This window comes from Homalodisca vitripennis, chromosome 3, assembly GCF_021130785.1.
Source record: "Homalodisca vitripennis isolate AUS2020 chromosome 3, UT_GWSS_2.1, whole genome shotgun sequence".
NCBI classification, from domain to species: Eukaryota; Metazoa; Arthropoda; class Insecta; order Hemiptera; family Cicadellidae; genus Homalodisca; species Homalodisca vitripennis.
In genome coordinates, this window is record NC_060209.1 from 59,750,143 (window position 1) to 59,777,301 (window position 27,159).

The 27,159-nt window shown below is 34.8% G+C and overlaps 1 protein-coding gene across 1 annotated transcript in view; it reads left to right on the forward strand.

The window, feature by feature from the left end:
• Positions 1-27,159, forward strand: part of LOC124356965 (vesicular glutamate transporter 1-like) — a 44,855-nt gene that overhangs the window by 12,792 nt on the left and 4,904 nt on the right. Inside the window, exons 2-9 of the mRNA XM_046808305.1 lie at positions 8,488-8,656; positions 10,278-10,514; positions 13,673-13,847; positions 14,544-14,686; positions 16,149-16,266; positions 17,098-17,231; positions 20,898-21,040; positions 24,344-24,464. Coding sequence (XP_046664261.1) covers positions 8,488-8,656; positions 10,278-10,514; positions 13,673-13,847; positions 14,544-14,686; positions 16,149-16,266; positions 17,098-17,231; positions 20,898-21,040; positions 24,344-24,464 — 1,240 coding nt within the window. The remainder of the gene's footprint in view (positions 1-8,487; positions 8,657-10,277; positions 10,515-13,672; positions 13,848-14,543; positions 14,687-16,148; positions 16,267-17,097; positions 17,232-20,897; positions 21,041-24,343; positions 24,465-27,159) is intronic.

A 27,159-nucleotide genomic window follows, 5' to 3' on the forward strand; every position in this document is an offset into this window, starting at 1 on the left:
CAAATGGTCGGAGTGAAGGATTAGAAGTGTCACAGAAGAGGTCAACGTTTGAACCAGGGACTGTGATTCTCTTGAGCTTCAAATGCTGTGTGACGGTTCAAAAGATCTTGAATTCAGTGTCCTCTCGTTGAGCCTGTGAAAGAGTACAGTGGTCGACAGTTGTGATTCCTGAAATGGCATCGACACGTGAGAAAGTATCGGCAACGATGTTTGCAGATACCAGATATGTGCTGAATGTCAGTAGTGAATTGGGCAATAAATGATAGTTGATTGACTTGAACAGGAGGAAGTTTATCCTTTCTCTGTTGGAAAGCAAATGTCAATGGTTTATGATCAGTGAAATAGTACAACGTTGAGCTTTCTAAAATGTGTCTAAAATGATGTATCTGATGAGTAGACGGCATAGAGTTCACGGTAGTAGGCGGGCCACTCTATTTGTCTTGCAGTAAGCTTTTGAGAGAAAAAGAAAGCAAGTGGTATTGCCATTCATTCTTGACGAGTTGTTGAAGGCATGCCCCAACAGATGAGGTGCTGGTGTCAGTGAAAAGTCCGAGTGGAGCGTTTGGGTCAGGGTGATTGAGCAGAGTTGCTTGAGAGAGATATTCTCCTTGCAATTGATGAAAGGCCTGTTCTAACTCGGTGGTCCAGGTTATCTTCTGATTTCCCTTTGAGGCCTGCAAGAGCAGAGTGAAGCGATGCTTGGTGTTGAGATGCAGAAGGAATGAATCTTCTATAAAAAATTAATCATGCCCAGAAAAACGACGTAGTCCTTTGGCAGTTTCCGGGCGAGCGAAGTTCTGAAGAGCGGTGGATACTATCCGGGAAGAGGTCTAGTACCACTGGCAGATACTTCGTAGCCTAGAAAGGTAACTATTGGAAATCCAAGGACACATTTGTTAGCGTTGACAAGGATTCCATAGTCTGTGAGTCTTTGAAAAAGGATACGGAGGTGATCTGATGTTGTTCGGATGTTTGTGAGAAAATAAGTATGTCATCAATGTATGGGAAACAAAAAATCAAGTCCTGAAACCACTTCGTCGATAAATCTCTGAAATGTCTGTCCAGCATTTCTGAGTCCAAACCCCATGAAGGGAAATTCGAACAAACCGAAAGGTGTGGTTATGACCGTCTTAGGGATGTCGTTCAGGGTTTACTGGTATTTGGGTGTAAGCTTTTTACTAGATCAATGACCGAAAATGTTGTGCACCCCACGAATTTGATGATTGAAGTCATGAATGTGAACGTACCGGATAGCTGTCAGGAATGGTTCTAGCGTTTTAGAGCACGGTAGTCACCACACGGTCGCCAACCATCAGTCTTCTTAGGAACTAAGTGCAGAGGAGACGACCAAGGTCCATCAGAGCGTCGGGCAGTCCCTTTTGTGGACCATACTATCGAATTCGGCTTTGGGGCGATTTAAAGGCGATCAGGTGCAAGACGGCGAGGGTCGGCAAGAGATTGGAGGGCCAGGCTCGTCTTAATGAAGTGTAACGTATTATGCTTCACCTCACGAGGTGTTCCAGCCGGACGAGTGAGGGTAGGAAACTCAGCAAGCACAGCGTGGAATAGAGAGTGGACTCGGTGAGGGGCCTTCACACTAGGAACAGAGGCATCAGAAGTGTGACATCTTACTGTTAAATTAGTTGTTGAGTCAATCAAGCGTTGATTGCGACAGTCAGGAAGAAGTCCGTAGTGAGCAAGGAAAATCAGATCCAATGATGGGCATGGTGACATCAGCGATGATGAATTTCCATGCAAAAGATGCGTCGCAAACCTAGATTTCGACCAAAATTTCTAAAACCGTAGGTGTGAATTTGTGATGAGTTCGCTGCAAACCAAGTCGTAGTCCACGCGTTTGTGGTCTGTTTTGTAATAGGTGACGTGGGTAGCAGCAGAGATCAGAACCAGTGTCTATGAGAAATTTAGTACCAGTAACCCGGTCACTGATGAGAAGGCGTCGTCCTCCAGTTGAGCAGCCAGTAGACGCCATTATTGACTGCTGTTGGAGTTTAAAGAAAATGTACATGGCTTGATACATTTATTAGCTTTTTTACCATACTTAAAATGATACCAACATATATCGGAGGAGCTAGATAATGATTTAGAAACTATCCTGGCCGTGTAAGTCTGAGCGAGATCCAGGATGATGAGCTGAGAGTGCTGCTCGATCTGAGAAATCCTATCCGTCAATTCCTTAATGACCAAGGTGAGTTCTGAGTCAATATTTACAGTTTTTAACGGTTGAGAGAACACACTGTAGATGGCAAAGTAAATACACTTACATTCGGAGTTGCGGTGCTTTGAACTGTACTCAAAGGGATTGATGGGCTATTACCCTCAAATATCTTGTCAGCAACATGAGCTAGTTGCTCTAGTGACTGTTCTTGAGGTTGTGCCTGCAGTATTGCTTTGGACTTGGCATGGTAGGCGAGTGATCCATAGTTGACGAATAAGATCCTCATGTACTGGAGTGTTACCGGAAAGTGATAGTAGATGACGAAGGAATTGAGATGGTTTACGAGATCCCATTTCTTCCTCCGTCAGAATTTGTTTTAGTCGTTGATTGGTACTGAGAGAGAGAGCCTTTGGATAAGTTCGGTTTTGAGACGCGTTTAAGGGTTGGCTACAGGAGGAGCTTTAATTATATCCCTTACCTCATGAGCGTAGCGACCTTCTAGCTGACTTACAGCGTATGCAAATCTTGTATTCTCCTGTGTAAACATGGGCGATGGTAAACTGAGCTTCGACTTGTGCAAACCATAGTTCCACATCTTCGGGCCAAAAGGGTGGAAGTTTGACACTTACCCGATTGATGACACGTTGGGGAGAGTCCCTGCAGTTTGTATATCAGTTTCCGCTGTTCATTGTCCTGGTTAGCAGGATGGTGAATCTCTTCAGCATTGTTTTTCTTGCTGACCTTGAAGATGACGTTGCAGATCTTCAACTTGAGTCCGCAAAATGTCGTTTTGCCTTTGCAATCTTCCATTGAATGTGAATAAAAGCGGGTCTTGAATAATTTGTTTTCGGGGTTACTAATATAGGGAATGAATATGTTACTAAATAATTGTCCCTAATTAAGAAATTAAAGATATGTAATTAGTCAAAATAATAGTATTCTATTTAAAGAGAGAAGATGATCTAACTTTATAATAATGACCAAAACAAAACAGGTGGTCTATATCTTTTACAATACTAAAATAAATTATATTTTTAAATCAGCTGACCAGCTGACACTACAGATAGATTCTCTATGTTTCGAGAGTTATTAAGTTATTTTTTGATATATAAAAATATTTAATTCGACATCGTGAGGTCTCCATAAAACCGCAAAGCTAAGTTTTATACTTCGTATTGATATTACAGTGCACTCTAAATATGCATTTCAAGTAAAAATTCATTTACTTGTTGCAAATTTCTTGGAAAGTCTTGATAATATCTGCGACTCCACTATGGATATTTCGATTTCTGGTAAAAGCTTCATGATCATTTTCTTCCAGGAACATATTTATGATGTCGGTTTTTTATTAATGCTCTGAGCATTGAAATGTATTACACTAAAAGTGTATTTTTAATTGTTTCCTTGTAAAATTCGTATATTACAATATCTGGCTAGTTAAAGTCATAGTTTGTATCTCACACAGTATCATACACGAGTCAATTCTCTTCTATTAACACAATTGTATTACTATGTTACAAACTACATTTAAATGACAGTCATGTTTTATACAATGTATATAATTTAAAAATTGTAAACCATTAATTTAACAGAATAGCTGACAATATTACCATTACATTTCGGCATAAGTAGTTTTAAAACAGGTTCATGGTCACGGAAAAGTCTATTGGCAATGATAAGTCAAGTTCTGGTCTGAATCACCCTGCTAACTACTGTTACATTCACTATTAGCCTTAGCAGATAAACTTTCTATTTTTATTACACGGTTTATCAATAGATTTTATAACTAGGGATGAGTCAATTACTTTTATGTAGATTTTTTTAACAGCGAATTTTATCTAAAATTAAATGAAAGTTAAGGAGAATAGACCCATCAAATCCAACCGACGCGCAATGCTGTGCATCATATATAAAAACACATTCAATATTGGATGATTTATGGCCAAACTTCATCTCCCATGTTTGATATACTGTCAATGGTTTTATATGTACCGAGAAGAGACCCGCCATAGAGTCGAAGTGTCGCCATGATAGACTGTTACCCTCACAGCCGCCGACCAACAGGCTCCAGGGAGTTCCATCGTCCGCAGCACTTGCAGCTTGGTTACTGTCACTTACAGGCGCGATGATGTTTCGGTACTCTCTAATTGAATATTTCTGCAACCTCCTATTGATGTTTCTTTAGTTTGATGAGGTGGCTTTGCACAGGCGATAAAATATGCAAGATTCCGGGACAGTTACGCTTGTATGCAATGCAAAGTCTCTATCAGATAGATTATAACAGACTAGGGTTTTTCTGATGCGTTATCTTGTAATTAAAACGTAGGTTTGCGTTTACATACTTTTTTTGTTCCATTTCCTCTTTTTGCCTTTTTATTTTTACACCTATGATCAAATTCTGGACATTAAATTCTAAAAATTTACAATGATCTGAGGGTGCTTTACCTACATAACATCCAGGTGTCCTATGAGGGCTATTTACTGTCTTGTTACTTTGTTTACCAATATAAACTTTGTGTGGCACGACATAACGTGTGAGCGCAGCAGTTAAATGTAAACACGCTGGTTGTCTTTATGTCGATATTAACCGCAGTGGGAATACTGTTAGATCGAAACTTATATCATTGTACTTCGCTTACATGACATCACTGCTGTAATTCAATTTTTCCCCTAAAATATTTCTGATATTAGTAGAGATGAGGACAAAGATGTAAAAGACTCTTCAGGTTTAGGTTCATTTTCAGATGTGACAGCGTTCTCGTAGTTGTTAGATGAGATTTTTCAGTTATTAATAGCAATTATTTCTATTTTACTTGAGGTTGTTTTCTCTGAAGCACTACAGATCTTTGCTAGACATCGTCACAATTAGACAACAGGTCCATCTTTTACACAGGCCCGTTTTGCACTCTGCCAGCTGACTACGCCCCCCCCCCCACCAGCCCATCATAACGCACGTACCCCGTAAATTTAGATTTAGGGACTTTAGACTTAGTGTCCCTTAACTCTCCTTTACAAATTATCCTGATTCTTCTCGAGTGCCTTCCCATTATCCACCACCTATGGTCCTGCCGTGTCCTGGACTGGCAACCGGTAGCCGTGAGGTATCTACTGGCCTCCCTCCTGTGGGAATGCGTGTAACATACCTCTCGGATTACCCATCCTTCCTTCTTTAAATTTGAAGTATTTACATAATTTAAAGTATTCGTTTAATTAAATTTCCTTTGGATTATTTTTGGTTTGTTGGCTTAATACTAGACTGACTAGAGATTCATACAAGCTCAAGAATTGAACAAGATCCATTCAGCTTTTTCTGGGTTCTGTGTTTCAAAGTCGTCAATAATGTTTTTTTAGTCTAATTTTAAAGTAATGCAGTTTTGGGTGCACATAAACATTATTTTATCAACCTTCGACGATCTAATTTCTGACTTCACTCTTTTCAAAGCTAAAAGCTACGTTCAGCTCTGCAGTTCGTCACAGGTAAGGTTAGAAATATCCTGAGAGCGACTTCCAAATTGGGGAAAGTGTTCTCTTATCTGTTTGATTTTATGTAGGCGTACATTTCTTTGATCTTAGAAAGGTTCTCCAAAACCATGTATTGTTTTAAATGGTTACATTCCTGGACAAAGTCTTGCCCATCAATATCGTTCATGTATACTTTAACAGTTTAGCTTCACAAGTCACCTCTTTCGAATTTTTCTCTTCTAGTTTTTGTAAGATCTTAAATAGGCCTCCCTTATTTTGTTGAGCTGCGAAGCTATGTTGTCAACAATGGCAATAAACACTCCAGTGCGAAATCTTCCTTGAGGAGATGTTTCTTCCATGCTTCTGTCCTTTTCATTGGGCAATAACTTTCTTTTTCTTGCTTTGTCGTAAACAGCTTCTTCTTTTTCTGCAAGTTTCAATGGTTAGGACTCTAAATCATCAAATAAATGTCTCTTTCCACTCAAAAACGAGAACAGTGTTTTAAGTTCCTTTGTAGCACCAAGGAGATCTAAATCTTGATTTTGAAGAGTCTTACTTGTTTTATCAACTCTCTCGAGAATTTCGTCCCAGATCACAGTTAATAACGTGGTTTGTAAATTTCCGAGTGTTTTTAGAAACCCAGCGGCTGTGCATTATGTTTCTGGTGTCTGAGTATCGTCTTCATTTAGCTCTTCAAGAGCATCGTTTAATTCATGTTGACTTATTTTTAAAGCTTGAAGTGCGTCTGCCCTAGCAGACCATCTTGTGTAACTCGGGGGTTTCACCATTAGCTTCCTCTGATCCTTCTTTGATTTTCCTTCATTGCTCTTTTCAATATGAATTTTTAGGATGTTCCACCTGTAAGTGGATGCCGAGTAAAAGCATACAGCCCTTGTACGTGTGTTATCTGAACACGCCTTCTCAGCAGCAAAACACCCAGCAAGGTTTAGTGAGTGAGGTGCACATGGTACAAAGATCATTTTTGCTGTTAATCCTTGCCTGATGACCTGAGTATATGCCCGACATGTTTGATGCGTTATCGTAACTTTGTCCACGACAGTCCAGCTCAAGTTTCTCAAGTAACCTGAGAGTTGCTTCTTCCAAACTTCCAGATTTGTGGCATACAATGGGTAAGAGTTGTATCAGGCGTTCGTTGTCGCAAGCGTTAGGCAATGAAACATGCCGAAGTACTATAGCCAATTGGTCTGTGTGACACGTAAGGTTGTGGAGTCTATAATTAAAGATAGATAGCGAGCTTGCTTGATTTCATTTAAGATTTGTTTCAGAACTTCTTTGCTCATAATATCAAACAATTCACTGCAAATGTCAGACGAAAGGTATGATACACTGCCTTTGCCTTTGTTATCATGTGTTGAGCGAGAAATGCACCAAGTTCATTTATCAGCTTAAGACAGCCTAGAAAACGTCTGTTTGACGATGATGCATGCAGATACAACCACGGCAATGTTTTTCCATTTTTTGCGCCCCCCAAAAATAACAACTGCCTAGCGCCCTAGGCACGTGCCTTTTCTATTTTTATTTATCTATTTGGTAAAACGGGCCTGCTTTTACAACATGCGGTTCTTTAAATTTATGTTGGTCCACAGCTGTAAACAGTTTGCCTAATCTTGTTTCTTCAAAAGATTAATATAACGTAAAAACATCAATCGCCCTTCAATTTTATAAAAACCATTTGTAGATAAAAATATATGATATTAACTGTTAGGAACAAACTGTAAATCAAAACCAAACTCAATAATTAGCTACGCTATTTCAACGTGCTAGATAACAATTAACGATTCCAGAAGCAAAATGCTATTCCCTGCCATTTGTACTTAAACCATGGCCTGCTCTTATTGGAGGCCAACGATCGTGCCACTTCTGTGAGCGTTGGATGTCTTACAGCAATCGCTCTAGTAATTTAATAGCAACTTTTATTCCATGCTAAAAACAGTCTAAAATTACATACTCAAAAATATCACGCTTCCAACTATTTTTTATTAAAAAAATTGATCGTAATCGGATTAAAAGTTTCCGATTTATGAGTTTTGAGTTTGGTTGAAAAGGACCAAAAATAGTTACCCTTTAGCCGTTACAAGTAAATGTCATTCTTTGTAATTGATCTGCTTTAAATATATTAACACAGAAATTAACAAGTAAAATGTTAATGTTAATCTCGGATTGTTATCCGAAAGTATTAGAGCGGTATGCGGCGCTAGAACATCTAGAACGACATACACAGACCTATTTAGGTTTTGATTCACTCGCTGCTCTCTTTCAAAAAGCCTTATAACGGCATGATTCTTGAGAAATATAACGTAATAATAATAAATACTCAATAATAATAATAATACATTTTTGCTAGCAACCTTTAATTATTTTAATGCCTTATAAACATTTCATTATGGATATGAAAAATTGTATTAAAACATTCTCCCCCCCCCCACACACACACATCTTGTCGTGCTAGAATAGCACATGCCTAAATACAGATAGCCCTGCGAATACCAGTTTTTGATCCTGATTAAGCGTTAATACCAGGTTCGTGAGCCGCTTAAGAGCGGAGGAGGTATGTCCCCATGTTTTCAAGGGTTGATATTCGATTTCCGATGGTATGGGGATTGATAATTATTTGTATTAATACCATATTTTTGAGTGAAGATATTAATTTTTTAAAATACATTACAATTTAAAACAGTATCTCAGCTTGGGGATAAAAATCTGTTTTATTTTCAAGTTGTATTAAACTAAAAAAATTAACTGAACGAGCAGTATCGTCCAGCTGGAAATAACAATTTTGTAATAATATTCTTTACTTTTATGATTTGTCTACTAAAATTGTGTTGCAGGCACAAGGAACGCAGATGGATGTTCTGGAAGAGAAGACGTCACATAGTGACATTTCTCGCGTTCTTGGGGTTCTTAAACGTGAGCCATCTCAGGTCAAACTTCATAAACGCTCTTGGTCCCATGATATCACCATACAATCTCACCCTGGACAACGGAACAATTGTGGAGGTGAGCCATCAGCCATCACGACCAGTAGCGTACAATTTAGTTGTGCGCTATGTTGAAGTACGAAATTAAATGCGTGTGAGACAGGATTATTTTATTAAAAAGAGGAGGCGTTTAGAGATATTTAAGGATAGAAGCCCCAAAAACATTCTTAAATGTTTAAGGTCTTCGAATTATTTTTCATGGCCATTTTAAACAAGTTTAAAGAAAAGAATATAGTGAAACTGGTATAGGATAATATACTTTATGGGCCTTAGATTAAAATTCAAGTTTCCTATACGGCTTTGGAATAATATGCATGATATATATATGGAGAATTTCAATATATAAAAATATTAGTTACGAAATAATAGCTGGCTTTATATATGTATACATCTTTGGGCCGAGATATAAGTTGCATAACAGTTAATCAAAATCTCCGTTATATGAGATATGGTCCTCTTATATCCGGATTTAAATGACGGGATTGTTAGTTGGCTAATCTTCAGATTTAGGAAAATATAAAAAGATATGCACTTGTCTTCTTTTGTCTAGATTTACATTGCGGGATTTTTAGTTGGCTAATCTTCAGAATTAGATAAAAACAATAAAATAGGCACTGTTCAGATTTAGGATAGGCACTTGTCCTTTTTTTACGGATTTAAACTGTAAGATTGTTAGTTGGCTCATTTTTTGTACGCAATTTAGGATAATATATAGGACCGTATAGTACTGAGATACTCATGTTTCATTCCGAAGGGCTCCTTCAGACCATAATTTCCTTTTGCTATAAAAACTGGATCTTCTGTCTCACTTCAGAAACATTATTACTTACATTTTAATTAGATTTTCAAAAATACGCGACAAAGATATAAAATAGATTTCATGTATGATGCATCATTTAATAGGGGAGAATCTAAGGATGTAAATTTATTAACATAACGTGTATTCCTTATTACTGTATTACAAATTAATTTTGTAGTTTAATTAAATTAGTAAGTTTAAAAAAAGTTTTTCTAAAAGTTTTAAAATATTTTGTTGAAGGACCTGTACATTAAAGTAGGTAAACATTTGATACTGTAATTAAACCATTCCATAACAATATTGACCCAAGTGCTGACAGAATTCTGTCCTTAGTTAAAAATCTCTTTTTGTATGGTTATGATTTCAGAAAGTAGACATCACTCGGAACTTCCAGGAGTTATTGAATATTTTGCGCGCCTCCTACTTAGGTTAATACAAATTACCGTATATTAATGGTTTCTTAAAGAGTTTGTTTCATTCCAAACGACTCATTCACGTGATTTTCTAAAACTTTTGTTATTGCAAGTAAAAATGGAATTTCTGATATTAGATAACCAATCATTAGGTAATTAGATTTTCAAACATGTAGCGAAGATCCAACATTGATTTTATATCTTACGCATGATGCAACAGTGGAGGATCTAAGGATGTGAATGTATTTAAATTCCGTTTATATTAGTAAGTTTCTAACAGTTTTTTAATATTTTGTAAAAGGACCTACACGATAAAGTAAACATTAAATGTGTTACTGTGATTAAACATTCCATGATAATATTGACTCAAGCGTTGACACAATTCTGTCCTTACTTATAAATCTCCTTTTGTGTGATTATGATTTCAGAAACAAGACGTCACCTGGAACTTCATTGAAATATTCACCATCTTGCGCGCCGTCACCTTCGGGAATGCCGCCACTCAGATTCTAGGAGGGTGGCTAGGTGCCTGTCTGGGTGGCAGTCGAGTGTTCGGTGTGGCGGTGGCCCTCTCAGCACTTCTTTCTCTTGTTACGCCTTTTCTGATCAACATAGGGGTTGCCAACATAATGATAGCCACTAATTTCATTGAAGGTCTCTTTGAGGTAGGTACGTTAAGATAGATTAGTTTATGTTATGAAAATTGTTATCAGTTTGTTAATAAACACTGAAGTTAAATCCCTACATTTTCCTACACAGTTTTATAATTTGTCATAAACTAATTTTATATAAACCTCACTTTTATTACTAGGTTGGCAGGTTTCCAGTAATGTGAATTCATACATCTGTTTACTCCCTAAACAGTTCTAATACTATACTTGTCTAATAATTTGACATAAACTCAGTGTATATATACCTCACAGTAAATAGTAATAAAACCGTCCTAGGACACTTTTATAACCAGATGGATAATTTTGGAGAGATTAGAAATTTAATACTTTTTGAAAATACTTTCTACAGTACAATAAACACATCTAGACAATCAAACAAGAGAAATTTCTACAAATCATAGTATTTATACATTTATTATTATATTTATATTTATTTTTTCTCTGAAATCTCTTCTTTGTTTTCAATAAATAATTCCTCAATTTTTTAAATGATGATTGTTTTTTTTAATATAAGAGTACTTCGTGATTTACGTATTAACAGCGAAATAGCAGCGAAGTTTAGATATTTCGTGAGTTTAATCTTCATTTTAACCCTATAATGCATGATTTTTATTTTTTGTTTGATTAAATAATATTTTAATGTACCAGAAACCTTATGATTTAATGGGAAAATGTTGGAAAAAATTGTATAGCGATAAAAAAATTGTGTGTGCTGCTCCTGAGCTACTAGTGTTTCTATTTTATCACCCTTTCATTACTCTAGTTGTAAATTCTTACTTTTCCATACCGTTTTAATTTCTGATCTGGTTGTTTCTTTAGGGTTTTTTCTGTGCTAATTTTTTTATTGTGTATTTTTTCCATGAAGCTCAGATTTATTTGAAACGAAAGTCTCCACAGTAGTGCCCAATGTTGAAATTGGGGCTTCTTCTTCCTGGGAAATATTGAACACTACCGTAGGGAATGCATGGAAGGTGAATAATTTCATAATTTCTCATAGAGGACGATGTTTAGGATCGATCTGGATCTTCGTTCATTGTTCCTAAAAATAATTCCGCAAACATTAGGTTTTTTGTAAAAGTTCTCTATATTAATTTAGAGATAAGATAAGTTATTTCTTACAAAAAGATATGATTGTACTTAATATTTACCTTTTTGTTTGTATTAAAGTTTAACCTTATTTTAGCTTGCATATTAGCCTACTGCAGTTTTTGTAAATCATGACATAAGCCCTAAGTGCATAATGCTGCTTACTATCGATATTAGAGCTATTAGTTCTTATCTGATTGTTATTGTTGAATATACATATACTGTGAAGCATAATGTAATTTTATTTAAAGTGAACACTTTATTTTAAATTTTCAACAAGAAAACAAAGTAGGCTTACCACTAACGTTTTTGGAAAACTAGTACCTAGATTAGATTAACTAGAATAAATGAAACAATTGACACTTGAGATCAGTCCCAAAAACACGATGTAGCTCTTGAGCAACAACTAAAAGTTACAGTATGCCTGCCAGAAAACGCTGGAATCATGTTCAGATTTTTTCTACCTGAAGGCCGGCCTTGGAACGTCCCACGAAACCTGGATATAGACTTTGTTTATCTTTTAAATTTTCGATTTCCAGGTATAAAACAAAAATCAATTCCATTATCTCCAACACCAATGTATTGATTTTGCTTGTGGACTACACCATGCATTTTTGCATGTAAAAAGGCTTACGTGTAACAAATATTATAAAGTTCTAAAGTTGATTGCAAACTAGTAGAAGAATTGTATACTCATATCTAAACAGGTTTACAGTTTTAATTTGTTTTAATGTTTTCAGATATTGAACATATACACGCAGCTAAATATTAGTCTGTCACTTAACTCGTTTTGATGTATAATATCTTTAAAGGCGAGAATAATTATTTAAAGAAAACTGACATCAAAATGCAAACATAGAGATGTAATGGCTTCGGGTAACTGAAAAATAAAATGTATTAATGAATAACAATAAATGCTATATTTAATGTAAATACATCCAATTCCAGAAATGAAATACAAAGTTGTGCATAAAAACTCACCTCATTGTCTTAGTATTGCATGAAATATTACTTCTTCGTTTAAAGTATATTATTAACGAAACCTCAAATCCTCGTAACGCAGTGATTTATTTTTGTAACATTAAAGGTGTAGAATATCCAAAAACTTATTATTCTTTGAAACATTGGTGTTAGAGTCAATGCGGTTGATCCCTTGGAACAGTAATACATTAGTCTTAAATGAATAGAATAAACGGGAAATATTGAAACCCGTGGGGAGGCGGGGGAGCTGATTCACCACTTGGACGCTGGGCCCACCCTCAGACGTGACGAGGAGGTCAAGAGTGTTATGAGAGAGTCTGGGGAGAATCCACCAAGTTTTGAATTACGTTATTTTTACTGGACTATTCATTGTAGATTTAATGGAAAAACATTATTTTGTTGTTGTGATGTGATTAATATTATTGTTATTGTAATAAATGTAACATGTAAGATCCAGATATGTTCATTTTTATTACGATACATAAATTCTAAATAATAGTACCTGCATTCAGTACCAAATGGGGTTAATTTACAATCAAGAAGACTTGGTATATCTAGTACATTTCTAAACGTGACACTCCTGACCACCACAATCACCATCAAGCTGGGAGTTTGCTCAATACAAGTATACAGGGTGAGGCAGACTACCCCCGTCCGAGATGCTGAACCGATAAACCTACCTTCTTCGTTTAAACTAAAACTCCTATATTTTGTCCCAAAAATTCTCAAACTGGCACATTTGGAGGGTAGGAGTAATTTTTTAAAGGTTTTAAAATGTAAAGGTAAGTCGACTCGTATCTCCTTATAAACTTAACTGACCATTTTGAAAATAAATTAACTTATTTAGCTTCGTATGTGCAGGGTAGCCCAAATTGTTGTAATTGTAACTTTCCACCTTTTTATTACTGTTACCTCGTTAAAATATTAGAAAATCCAAAGTTACCAAAGAAGACTCTTTCTAAAATTATGTTACAGTTATTAACTTTTAGCATATTTCCAATTTATAAAACAGTTTAAAATAGTTGTAAGTTTCCTCAAAGGAGTTTTTATAATTGCCTGTGAACTAATCTTCATGCCGGCGTCAGGGTGTCACATACCCGAGTATTATCGCCGTCTGGTCTCGATGGGCGCCTCCCCAGGAGCGAGCTCGCCTGGTTACCATCGCCTTCTCCGGCAGATATTTTGGTACCTTAGTTAACCCCCCAATTGGCCGCCTCATCGCCAATACCCTTGGCTGGCCGTACATCTTCTACATCACAGGTGAGTTCAACAACTGACAATCCTTTCATTTTTAAGTCCACAAATGTCCTAGTGGTAGGGTTTGAATCCATCATACATAAAACGTGAAACAAAACAAATCCAGAGAACTGCTGGCTAAGAAGGTTCTCTCGCTCAGCTATATGAATTTATTTCATTGAACCAGTAAGACGAATGTTTTGGTTGTTGTAAGGATTCAGATATCTACTCATGGCAGAGTGTTGTGAAATACCAGCCGATGTTCAAATACTGTCGGAGAAAAATAATTGAGGATATATTTTTACTTAAAGACAAAAATAGCTATGGCAGACCGTTTATGTATAATGGACAACTGATATCCTGGAATGGAGCCTTAGGATTTATAAATCTCGACAATAAGAAATCTAGGACATAATTTTTACTTTTATTTTTTGAATTTTGAAATAATTAGGATGACTATATTACAAGGAAACAATGTTGTACACAACTAAAAAACACTAATGAAATGTTTTATTAATGCAAAACATTTTAATTGTATGCATGTTTTTTAAGTCCTAAACTGTAGCCTACTTGTCTGAGTGAAGGAAAGTTTGAATCGGATCATATTTATAATAGTTCCTAGTGTATAGAGTAGTGTACATTTGGATTGTAAAACACTAAAAAGTTTTTCAGATTAGTATTCGTACGCATTTATTTAATTATGATGTTTAATGTTTTTAGGTATAATCGGGTTAATATGGTGTGCTGTTTGGTGGACAATGGTGAAGGACAAACCGGAAGACGATCCTCAAATTTCCACAAAGGAACTAAAATTCCTTAAAGAGAATCTTGATTGTGGACCTAATGACTCTATTCCTAAACATGTAGGTAATAGTATAATTTCTTATTGGTGAAGCCTATTACTTGAGAAACTGGACAAATTTTATTTATGTCTGTCTGCCTGCATAATATCTTGTGAGCAAACTTGACCTAAAGACTTGAAATTTTGCACGAAGCTTCTTACATTGAGTTCAATGGTGTAGTATTTCACTCCATGGGATTTAGCTGGGCATTAGTAAACATTTTAACATTGACCTTACGGGTAACCATGATGACGACAAGAAAACCGAATAATAAAATAACATAGTACACAGAGTACAAACATTTTAAGAAGATACACGGTAGCAAATGTAGCATAATTATCCGTAAGATATTTTGAAAACAGTTCAGTCACGTACAAGGCTTTAAATTTTGCATGATCATTTCTACATAGCTCTGGAAGAGAGTTGTACACATTTCATTCTGTACGGTTTTCTGACCACCTCACAGGACATGTGAGGAATTAAATTTGCTATACTCTTGAATTTTGTATTCAATCTCAGAAATGTCTGTTGTGCAAGGCGTGATATTGTTTTTAACATGCTTCTCGTTTTTTTTTTATATTAACCGGCACTCGAATTGTTATAATTTACCATTTAATGAATTTAATGTAAATAAAAATGTCATTTCCAATTAGATTTTTGTATATCTTTAACGTGTTACCGGCATAAAACATTTTATAGTAAAATGAACTGTTATGGCATATCATCTTTGTTGTGTTTTAACAGTTGTAAAATCGGAACGAATTAATTCATTATAAAACGAGAACACATGCTTTATTATAGAGTCCTCTTTAGAACTTTAGAATTTTCTTCCTAATTTTAAAACAGTATATACATTTAGTTTCGTTTAAAAATTATAATATTATTTAATATTGCAACATTAAATGTTCTCCTGTGTGACAGGCTTGCCCGTTATACACAGCACAGTACACGTAATAGTACGTTGTAATAGTATCACAATATTAGTATAAAAGAGGCAATGACTGGGCAGAGTTTGGGCGGCAGTTGATGTATTACATCATACAATTGTCTCTAGAATGCAGTGTAACAAGCTCCAGTGTAGATAATTTAGCGTTCGTCGTCTCAGACCTGAATTGTTGCCAACACATATGGGAACAACACAGTCGTCGGGTGGCTACTCACGATGTTTGATGCCATTCATGTTTCATTCTTGACCGCTGACATTCTTCTTTTAAGAAATTACCTACCTACATTTTCCCATAAACACTATTAAAATAACAGTTTTGAAATGAGAGACGTTTATTCTAAAATTCCCCAACCCAAAACTACTCGTAGTTCGAAAGCATTGAATTAAGGGACACAGGACCTTAACCTTAAGTCAGAAAGGAAGATAAGTGCATACAACTATGTATATCTATCTTATTTGATTTTAATAAAACATAGTTTATGGACACTTTAAAAAACGTTTTTCCAAGGAAATAAGCAACATTTGACTGTTATACAGATTATATATCCTTGGGGCAAGTTCGTCACGTCGATGCCTGTATGGGCCATAGTTGTGGCTCACACCTGCGTGAGCACGGGCCTCACTGTGGACAGTGAGCTGAATATGTTCATGAGAGGTATTAACTTTCTTACATAGCTGCATTTAGTTAATGGATACACTAATTACAACTAAAAAAAGAATAATTTTGTTTTTAACGATGAAATTAACAAAATACAACCTTTAACCGAAGTAGTATTAGTAATGTAGATTCGATTAAATGAAAACTATTTTCTTTAAATACGCAAAGCTAGAGTCAAATATCAGCTTCTTAGATACAACCTGTGGATATAAAAATAGCAACATAATTGGATACAAGACTGAAGTAATAAATATTTTAAAAATAAATAAATTATTTTTTAATACAAAGCCCCATATTGTCAGAAGGGACACCTGTGAAAAAGTGAATGAACTGTGACAAATTAATTAATAGTTGAAACACCAAGTTTTTGGTCAGAGCATATTGTCATACCGAGCAGTATGATTTTTAATACTTAATCCAATATAAAAAGGTCATATGGAGACCAAAATAGAAAAAGTTTCAAAACTTTTCGATGCATATTTAACGCCATGCCAAACTATAAAAAACCGAAATGAGTTCAAATCAGTTTATTTCTCGCCAGGATTTATCTGATAGCATAATTGCAAGTACAATTAAATATATATATATATATATATATATATATATATATATATATATATATATACAAATAATAGGGGCGTAATGACACAATTTATGGTATTATATCAAATCGTAAACTTTATATCAACCTTCTAGCCTTGAAGATAACTAGATTGTTCTCAATGTAATGATTGTAGTAATAATTTGATTACCATATAATTTTTCAATTTAGTAGTATTTGTAAATGAGACAATGATTATTTTTAAATTACACCGCTTCTGATTACAGATATATACAACTACAAGATGCATGAAACCAAGCTCATGTCGTTCCTGCCGTATCTACTGATGGTTGTCCTAATGCTGGTCGCTGGAACATTGGCTGACTGGTTGAGGAACTCAGAAGTGCTCACTACCACACAAGTAAACTGGAAACTTTGTGTTGCCCTTATTTTGTTATAAGTTTTACTCTCGAACAATATTTGTATGCCGGTCATCAAAGTTGAAGTAGCCGAGTGTGCACGCTATGTCCGAATATTCTTGGGTCCTGAAGTAAAACTGTCACAACTGTAACGGATGGTAATAAATATTAATTAATTTACTTTTTTGAAATACAATATGACAAATATAAGATTTAGTGAGAAAAATAGTATACCTAAGCGCTTAGGAAGAGGTTAGATATCTTGGTTTGTGCCAACATAACTTGGGGAAAACCTCATCATGCGTTTCCATTTATTTTTAATTACATACATTGATGATTTTTAAATTTTAAGTTTTTTATTCAAGTAAGCAAATAAACACGAGAATGTTGTTTATGACGGGACATTGAAGCTTGCCAACACTTGCATTCTGTGTGTTCACTCTATATGGGGACTTCTTTTTATTGAAAACCGATTTATAATCACCCTTGTTATAGAATTTTCAGAAGTTTTTTGTGTATTTTCTCCTACGCCTGCAGAACTCAATAATTTATATACATTTATACTAAAATTATCAGTTTTATTTTTTTTAATTTCATTTAACTTGCCTCTAAAAACCGTAAATAAAAAATTTGCTTTTAATAAGTCAAGAAAATACTATGCGTATTTCTTTGACTTTCAATTCTTTCCACTATCCTGTCAACTAGACGCACGACTGCATCAATTGCCGACTTTCCATTTCGGAATCCGAACTGGCTTTATGATAGTAGGTTGTGTTTTTCCAAGAAACGCTGAAGCTGAATGAAGAAAACCGTTCTTGAAACTTGGTAGAATTGAGATCGGGCGGTAATTTTGAACGGATTTGGGATCGCCCTACTTAAAAATTGGGTAACTTTGGCTATTTCGAAAGAGGAGGGAAATGTTCTAGAGCTAATAGAGACATTTATCAAATGTTCAAGTGACTTCAACAAATGTTTAAACACTATGCCATAAGCTACGTTGACGCATGATTTAAATCATTCGATTTCTTTGTTGGAAAATCATTTATCACTCAGGAAATCTCCTCCTCTATGACCGGAGCAAGAGCCATGGAAGCAGCTGGGTTCCGTATTGGTGGGGGGGGGAGTGGCTGACCATGATTACTGATTAAGTCCTTGGCCAGTGCCAACAGAGGCAATGTGATGAACTCATCAGCCATCCTGTTTGTATCGCTGATTTGTTCGCTTTTAATACGTAGTCAATAGATCTGTCATTAAATAATCTTGTTATTGTTGAATATGGCCCACGAAGCTTTTGACGCAAGTAGAAATTTGGTGACATCATAAGCTTTAGCAGTTCCGATTACCTTTCGATTACAATTTTGTTAAAAGTGTTTGAATTCCTCATTTGTTGAGTGCTTAATAATATCGGACAGAAATATTAATTTTTCTCTCGAAACTAGGATACCTTTAGTAATCAATTTCCACTGCTCCATTTTACGATTTTTTTCTCTGATTGGATCCCGTGTTTGGTTTGTGACCATCGATGACGACCTGTTGGTCATAGTGGTCTGAGATCGCTTTGTTGATCACTGACACCTGGTAGTCAGTCACATTTGTAATAAAGTTGTCAATTGCTCTCGCTAGAAGTGACGGTCACTCTTGTTGGTGTGATGGTTTTCACTGATGGTACTAGAAAACCGCTATACCACGTTTCTCTTTGAAGAAATCTTCTGAAAATTGCTTTGTTATGATTGTGTTGAATGAACAGTTTTCTTCTCATTGGATTTTAACTGCTCCTCCGTAAAAAAGGTTGTGATTTGATCTTCATGTAAACAATCATATAGGAACAACATGAGCAATAAGTATTGGTGATAATATTAACCAGACAAGACTCTCCTTTTTAAAATTTCCTCATAACATGTATAATAGGGATGAGATCAATGTTGTTCAAGAGATCAAGGAATAATAAAATATCTGGGGACGATTTAATAATATTGATGGTAAAATATCATGCGGGAAGAATTATATTCTTCAAGTTTGAAAGTTTGCATAACTTATAGAAAGCTCGTCAAAAATATCTAATTGCCCGCCCGGATATCTAGAAGTATAGACCCATATATAGACATATAAACTTGATTCACATTTCCGGGTAGAGACAGCCGCCATCTCGAAATGAGGTTCCTGACTGCTGTCATATAAAGGTTCGCAAGCCAGGAAACATTTTACTTTATAATAATAGCAGTGTCACAGAAAGATGATACAAAATATTAATCTAACTGAAAGATGCACTGCCTGATCAATCATCACCCAGTGCTCACTTACACAGATGAGGTCCTGGCAACAGTCCCATGTTCCCATACAACTCCATCAAGCTCTTGATTAACCCATGATTTCACCATGTATCTGATCTCTCAACAAGTTATGGCTTCCCTTTTTTTGAAGCTTCTAGGATCGTTTTTTAACCAAGTATAGAACTTCGACATTTATTTATAAGATATAAAACCTTATAATTTTAGAAATAACATGTTTAATGATTTTTTTTTTAAAGCACTTAGGTAAAATCTGGTTGGGATGTTGGAGATCAGAATTCTGGTCTTTACTACAACTAGACACATCATTAAGTACCTCCTATAATAACAGTATAGTTATGTGTCCTTAAATGTTGACGATTCACTTTTGACTACTTTCGCCACTTTAATTAGAGGGGCACTAGGTTCTACCTTTGATGGTTTTATCGTACAAGATTTAGAGGCAAATTCTTTTTCGAGGTGGTGGTACATGTTCCATCCATGGCTATCACCATACAGATTAATTGAGATATTTTTATTAATGGTTTCTTTTTTTAACTTTTCCTTTTATTTTACCTTTTGTGTGAATGTTCCTTAAATTTATTGTTTCTAGGATAGATGTTGAGAAAATCACATCGAGCTCATCAAGGGTGATAAAACATCAAAGCTGTTAGAGGTTGGAACCGCATTATACTTATGGAAGCCGACAATTGAGGAAGGACATTCACTGAACCTTTGGTCATCAAGAATAAGCTGTATCTTGTCCAATTCATTGCTAAGTTTTTGGTTTTTTGCTCGATGATTTTCTATTTGTTTATGTTGTCTCTCAGATAGAAAATTTGTACATTTAAAAAATCCTTTTTTGAGATAGGTATTAACAATAATTCTAAACAAACATTTTTTCTTAGTTTTTTTATAAAATTATATCATTTTAATTTTTTGCATTGAGCTACAAATTAGTTATCCTGACATCTTTGTTTTTCCTACATTAGATTTTTAAACGCACTATAAGTTATATTTCACGATTCGTGATATTACGAAAATATGTTTGCTCTCAGACAAGTCCACACGCGCAGATTTTAGATGGAAACTTGTGTTCATGCATTTTAATAATTCGGTTAACTTAAAACACTGTATTTTTGTCTCCAGAATCACGTGCAACGTTGAATTCAAATTTTTTGCAAACAGTCTCCATACAGTATGCAGTATGAAATACATCTTCACAGGCCGACAATATACTAGAGGACACATTTTGCATACTATGTTAATGTTTTGAGATACAAATTTGCAAGTGAAGACAAGGTACAACAATAGGGCCATGTCATTACAACATCGGGTGCTTTAAACTCAGCTTATCGACCGTTATAATGGCACTACAGAGATGGTTTCTTCTTGTTATAGGTGCGGAAAGTTTTCATCTGCGGTGCCTTCATAATTCAGGCGATATTTGTGTTCCTTGCAGGACACTTACACTCCGTTAATGCTGTGTTAATCTCTCTGGTAATGATCGTAGGGCTGTCAGCGTTTCCTTGGGCTGCCTTCAGGTAACTAATTACTGACTAGCTGTATCAACTTCTTTAGAACAACATTAACTGTTACAACCATTGATAGCGTAAGCAAGTAAGCAGTATCAATAAATTAATATATCTATCACTATTGCACACTAATACTGTGTCTGGTAATGGCCTTAGGGCTTACATCGTTTACCTGGGCTGCCTTCTGGTAACTAGTTACTGACTAGCTGTATCAACTTCTTTAGAACAACATTAACTGTTATAACCATTGATAGCGTAAGCAAGTAAGCAGTATCAATAAATTAATATATCTATCACTATTGCACACTAATACTGTGTCTGGTAATGGCCTTAGGGCTTACAACGTTTACCTGGGCTGCCTTCTGGTAACTAGTTACTGACTAGCTGTATCAACTTCTTTAGCACATCAACTGTGCTACGGTGTGATAACGCCAACGATCAAGCTAGTCTATGACTCTACCCCACTCGGTGGACTATGCCAACTGCTAGTATCTTGGGAATATTGAATAACTAACTAGAGTTTTTTGAAACTTTGTCTGCAGCGGACAAAACAGAGACAGGTACAAATGTGCAAGCAAACTTACGTCCATGTTACAATTTAAGTATAATTTCTTTTACATCTTCGTTGCCATGCAATTAACCCAGTTGAGTATGTCAATAAATAGTTTATTTCTGTTTATGTATATAGTGTTTCCCAAGCATTTAAGTTCATTGGTTTTGTTATTTCTTTTATTAATTTTAGATTAATTTTATTAATTTTTCTTTTAATAAAGAAAAACTCATGAACAATGAAGAGGGCCCTATTGAAAATTCCTATCTTCTTTCTTCTTAATTTATTCAAAAATTAAACTCTAGTCAAATCTAATTTTTCATACTGGCGGAAATATTTCCAAAATTTTTGTATTTACATTTTTACACCATACGTTATTTAATATTAATTGTAAGAATAATAATTGAATATTTATTTGTGGAGTTACCTGAAGATGAAACCTTTGGTTTCGAAATGCCTCGTCCAAAAAATAAAAAATTTGGAATAGTAGTGTTTTTATTAACATTTAGTAATATTTAAAAAAATACCTTGACATTGAGAGACTACTCTTGCACTTAAATATGTTAACCGATATTGCTAATAAAAATAACTGGTGTTAAAAACACGGCTGATGTTTGTTAGTACATATCTCTAATGCCTGCAGTTGGAGAAATGTTATATGGAGTATGAAGCGTATTAAGCTTCATTACGTAGTTACAATCATGACGACCATTTAGCGCCCTTAATTAAACATCTGACGTCATACATCCGATCATCAATGGGACAGAAACAATTTAACAACTTGGCTGTTTTTTATGCTCACCGAGATGTTTTTGATGAATTGGATATCTGAGTCATCAACAAGTTCATTTTCAGCAATCCAGCCAAACCTTTCGGAGTACACTCAAGCAGTAATAATGGTATTTTGAGCAATATTAAAAATCTTTATAAAATATTAATTAAATAAAATAAAATTATTAAATACATACAGAATATTAAATTTTCAGTTTCGAAATATTGGTAATAGTTTAGTACTGTGTGTTATATTACTATAGAACTAGATTAGTTATTTTCAAATACTTTAATACTTAAAGGATTTAGTTTAAAACCGCTATTTTCATGCTTTTTGACTGAAAGTATTATACATACTGTATTACCCTTATTAATTCTATTAAAGCATTCACTTTTAGATTTTGTTTTTATTTCATAAACCCTGAGCCTTATTAAAAGTAAACGTAAATTAGCTATTTCATTTATTAATCAAAGTGCTATTGCTGTCCAACAGGCCAGCATTATTTTATATTTTATTTTTTTAATGATAGTTTAGAATTTATTTCAATATAATTTTAGTCTTTTCAGAGCTTTATATTCACTTTTTACAATATTATACAAGCATAATATTATTATTATTGCTAAAAACTGTTAACTTTTTAGGAAAGTACTGTGCGTGTTTATGTTTTGTTTCTTTTTCAAAGTAATAATGTGTCAAACCTGTCGAGTTTCCTAGTTTGTCGAGTTATCGAGGGTCTAGTTTTCGGGGTTTTAATGCTTTATATGATTATATGACTCTAAAATGCTTAAGATTTTTTTTAATTCACTATTTTTTATCTAAACAGTTACAAACTTTCCCGGGGCAAGACTCCCAATATTTTTATAAGTCGGTGCCCCTGTTCAGCGTACGCTCATGAAGATTGTCAATTATGATTTATTTCTCTTCGAGCCAGTGTAGGAGACTAAATCCAACTATAATTGACCAGTATTTGGTTCATTGTTCATAAAGTTCATATTATATTGTAAATTTAACGTCAGATATAGCCTTGAAAGACGAATTTAGTGTCTAAAAACGTATTATGTATTTTTAGTTGTAATGTAACGTTATTTATGTTATATAATACATATTTTCGCAGCCCTGTTACTCGTTACTAGTTAATATAATATATATCATGGCGGATTAATAACCTAACTGGCACGCGTATTATTTTTTCTCTCGTGAACTTAGTAGCTGACCATCTTGCTGCCGAGCAATATCTCGCGGGCCATGTCCATAAGTAAAATTTATATTTTCATATTATAAATTAGCCCCTTTGTGCGAGACATCTAATTTTTATTGAAATATACAGTTGTAAATAGTAACTTAACGTACCTTGGTTGATGTTTTATTTGGCAGATTAATATGGATAATGGCGTGGTGATGTCCTTCTGACGAGACTACGCTGTGATGTATCTTAAGTTGTCTCGATAAATAGCTATACCGTCGTGATTTTCTTTTAGGCGAGTTCAACCGAGTCTCTTATTTTAACTTCGAGTCTCTGATTACAACTTTGAGTGCTTTTAGATTTATAATATATTAATCTTTACTTTTTCCGACTACATCTGCAATGTCCAGTCAAGATGCTGACGCCCTCGCTTGTTAGACATCTACGTGAAGGGAAGTCAATTTTAAAGTTTTAAATAATTATTAATTTTATAGGAAAAACTCCCATAGAACATTGGAACCATTAGGCCCACCCCTATGGTATTATTTAGTTCATTGTTACTCTATTTGGCAGCAACGTGGTAATACATTAGTTTATTTTTAACATTTATAAGTGGTGCTTTTATGTTTATTTGCCACAATTAAACATACAAGTAAATTTTCCAAATCGAGTATCCATTACTACGACCTCAGCGGAATCTAACCCCATGTGTTTCGTCCATTCGGTGCAGTAAGGAGGCCAAGAAGTCTTATATTTTCAAGTAGTGAATTGTTGTTCACAAAACTAATAGTTGTCCTTGTGTTTCAGTGTAAACCACCTGGACATAGCGCCTCAGCATGCCAGTGTTCTAATGGGACTTTCCAGCACATTTTCATGTGTTATCAGCTTTCTGATTCCATTTCTTACTAGTTATATCGTTACAGAACGGGTTAGTCATCCTCCATATCTTACTTTATGATTATTTTGATTTTAGCATGCATTATTGTAAAACATATGAAACAGTTTATATAACTTTTGTAGACCAAATCACAAAACTTTTAATTAAGAAGTACAGAAGCGAGATTAAAACAAAAGAATAGTTTATTTAGGTTTTACGTTTAGTATGCTATAGCTATAGTATTTCTTTATTACCTGTACTTTTCCATTTGTATGGAAGTTAAATTTGCTACACTGGGGAGACTACACGTTCAACATCTTCACCAGTTAGTCGCATTTGGAGTAAAACATATCGGGGTATATTAGAACATAGGTTACAAAACTAACCCAGCAATAGAATTTTATAAAACAGAATTATGAACATGAAGTTGAACCCCAGTTTACCTTTTTCTTAGTGCAGCATCTGAATTCAGACAGTGACGCAAACATGACTCCTGGAATCTGGAATCATGTTCTTCTGAAGAGATAAAAGATTTGATGACTTAAAAACATGAACTTTTTACATAGTTTAGACATCAGAGACTACAAAATATACTGTAACCTAAGTGAAAAGGTATTTTCATTGTCTCATAAGGTGCACAATCATGTTTACTACGATGTTTTAGTCAGAATTCCAAAGCTAAGTGGAAGTTTCTACACATAATGAAGTTAGGGTAGAAAGGGTTGATTCTATATGAATGTTGAGTTTAGCTCCAGTTGACCTCTATCTTAGTGCAGCGTCTGAAATCTGACTCTATCACAGACTTAATTCTTGGTCCAGTGGATTTCAGAAACTAGACTAAGAGTACGGTGAACAAGAGCTAAACTCAACATTTACATTTAATCAACCCTTCCCATCACAGATATGTCATGTAAAACAGAAGTACTAGCAAAAATTACATACTATTATTCTAGGGTAATAAGAAATCTGTAGAAATAATAAAGGAAAATGACGAAACTGTAATAAAGAAAATATCAAATTATCAAAAAGCTGACAGCCTGATTAGGAAACAATGTTGATCACACTCTTCACATACTGGTTAATGATTGCTTAAGCTTCAGTTAATAAAGATACAGCCCTGCCTTTTGACTGACCTATTAAAGGAAATTTATATTTCTGTTTATATTTGGTTTAGCATATGTTGACTGAAGATGGTTCTCCACAGGGAGGCTGAAATATTTCAAGACTTTGCGGTTTGATGAATCGTAAAAATTGTATAGGGAGAGGGAGAGGAATAGAGAGAGAGGGAGGGGGGCATAGTAGTGATGAAGCCAATTCAGATGTAGTGAGTCTTTTAAACAGTGATACATTTTTATACATGTTTCTAGAATTTTTATTTACACAGAACAATATTAGTATAAACATAATGTAAGTGTTATCAGTGGGTACTGTAAAATGTCAAGGTAAGAAAGGTTAGAGTTTTTGTGTTGTTGTTGTTGTTAAAGTCAAGTTCAAAGTACACGTCTCTTATACGTATTATACGTTGATGTTTCACAACACTTTGAATCATCCGACGGTCGAATGCAACACTGTTCTTGAAGATTTCAATTATATCACATGTTCTTACGTTGGAATTATGTTGTATTATGTGTGTGTGTTGTTATTATAGCCATTTCTTGTTCCACAAACGGTACCATTAGGTTTTCTAACCAATTTTAACGCATTGCAGATATGAGCTAGGATCTCATGACACTGAGTTTTGAGAAAACTCTCATTTTTGTAGTTCGTTACGAGGTATTGCACAAAACTTATTAACAACGGCACTACAACTTTCAAAGGTTGAATCTCGTTGGAACTTTGATAACAAGTCAATCTTAATTACTTTTGATCAGAATTTTGCCTACGTTTCTTTGATTCCAACAGCTTTAATTCTGCTGCTGGTACTGCAAAACTGACTTCTAATTTTTTTGCGACAATTTTAAAGTCATCATTTTTACACTTATAACAGTCATTAAAATTTAACCCATCCATTTTCCTGTAGCAGAGATCACTTCTTTGTTTCTTGATGAAATCCAGTACTCAGCTTTTCTTCAGGGCCGTCCAAAACAAGGTAATAAGTATATAATGTAATTTAGTTTATAGGAAAACAAAGGAGGAGAAGAGAAAACTAGTGTCTTCTAATAATACTTACCTTTTCGCTATCTAGTGCACTACACATTTCCTATGTTTTGATAAAGATGTCCTCTAACTTTTCTTCACTATTTCCCATTTCTACCAAACATCATTAACTGCTTGGCAAAGATCTTTTAGGATTTTTCAGTGCTTTATTTACTTTCAAAGCAAGCTAAAGTCCAAAATACATAATTTTCAAAATGAAATCAAATTAAGAAGCAAAATACCTTCACCTGTGACCTTATCTTTAGAACAGGTACTAGACTCCATACACTATTCAATGACTTTTATAATTTCATATAAGTGAATATAAATTACAGACATCGTCACTGAATGGCAGGCCCATCTACATTGCCTGAAACGAATTCCAGAGTCTTTCGTTTAATTGCAGTTTGTTTGACAACGTCCTCAAAGACTTCATGTCTTTTTGAACTAGTTTCAACAAAGTTTAAAATCATCTGTATTGTTCCAAAGAAGTAAAAAAACATTTGATTTTCCTTGTGATTTGCGCAGGCACTATCAGACAAGGCTTAAACAATGTGTATAACAACTTTACATCTAGCCTGTACTCTAAAGAACCCCGACAAAACACACA